General features: G+C 48.2%; 1 protein-coding gene across 1 annotated transcript; it reads left to right on the plus strand.

The window, feature by feature from the left end:
* On the plus strand, positions 1 to 986 carry LOC101580771 (serine-threonine kinase receptor-associated protein; the record flags this gene model as incomplete). The annotated part of the gene is made up of 1 exon (XM_004636822.3): positions 1 to 986. A coding segment is annotated over exon 1 (924 nt), but the record flags the coding sequence as incomplete, so codon positions are not given.
* Position 987: the final 1 nt, after the last annotated feature.

Below are 987 nucleotides of genomic sequence, written 5' to 3' on the forward strand. Positions count from 1 at the left end.
AGCCAGCGGAGAGAAAGGACGACGACGACCCTCCGCCCCGCGGCCCGGTCCGCGCCGCCGCCATGGCAATGAGGCAGACGCCGCTCACCTGCTCCGGCCACACGCGGCCCGTGGTCGACTTGGCCTTCAGCGGCATCATGCCCTACGGGTATTTCTTAATCAGTGCTTGCAAAGATGGAAAACCTATGTTACGCCAGGGAGATACAGGAGATTGGATTGGAACATTTTTGGGTCACAAAGGTGCTGTTTGGGGCGCAACATTGAATAAGGATGCCACCAAAGCAGCTACTGCAGCTGCAGATTTCACAGCCAAAGTGTGGGACGCTGTCTCGGGAGATGAATTGATGACCTTGGCGCACAAACACATCGTCAAGACTGTGGATTTCACACAGGATAGCAATTACTTGTTAACTGGGGGACAAGACAAGCTGCTACGCATATATGACTTAAACAAACCTGAAGCAGAACCTAAAGAAATCAGTGGTCACACTTCTGGTATTAAAAAAGCTCTGTGGTGCAGTGAGGATAAACAGATTCTTTCAGCTGATGACAAGACTGTTCGCCTTTGGGATCATGCTACTATGACGGAAGTGAAATCTCTGAGCTTCAATATGTCTGTTAGTAGCATGGAGTATATTCCTGAGGGAGAGATCCTGGTTATTACTTATGGACGATCTATTGCTTTTCATAGTGCAGTAAGTTTGGACCCGATTAAATCCTTTGAAGCGCCTGCACCCATCAATTCTGCATCTCTTCATCCCGAGAAAGAATTTCTTGTTGCAGGTGGTGAAGATTTTAAGCTTTATAAGTATGATTATAATAGTGGAGAAGAACTAGAATCCTACAAAGGACACTTTGGTCCCATTCACTGTGTGAGATTCAGTCCTGATGGAGAACTGTACGCCAGCGGTTCTGAGGATGGAACTCTGAGACTGTGGCAGACCGTGGTAGGAAAAACCTATGGCCTCTGGAAATGTGTGCTCCCGG

The sequence above is a fragment of the Octodon degus genome, unplaced genomic scaffold, assembly GCF_000260255.1.
Source record: "Octodon degus isolate 3935 unplaced genomic scaffold, OctDeg1.0 scaffold00083, whole genome shotgun sequence".
NCBI classification, from domain to species: Eukaryota; Metazoa; Chordata; class Mammalia; order Rodentia; family Octodontidae; genus Octodon; species Octodon degus.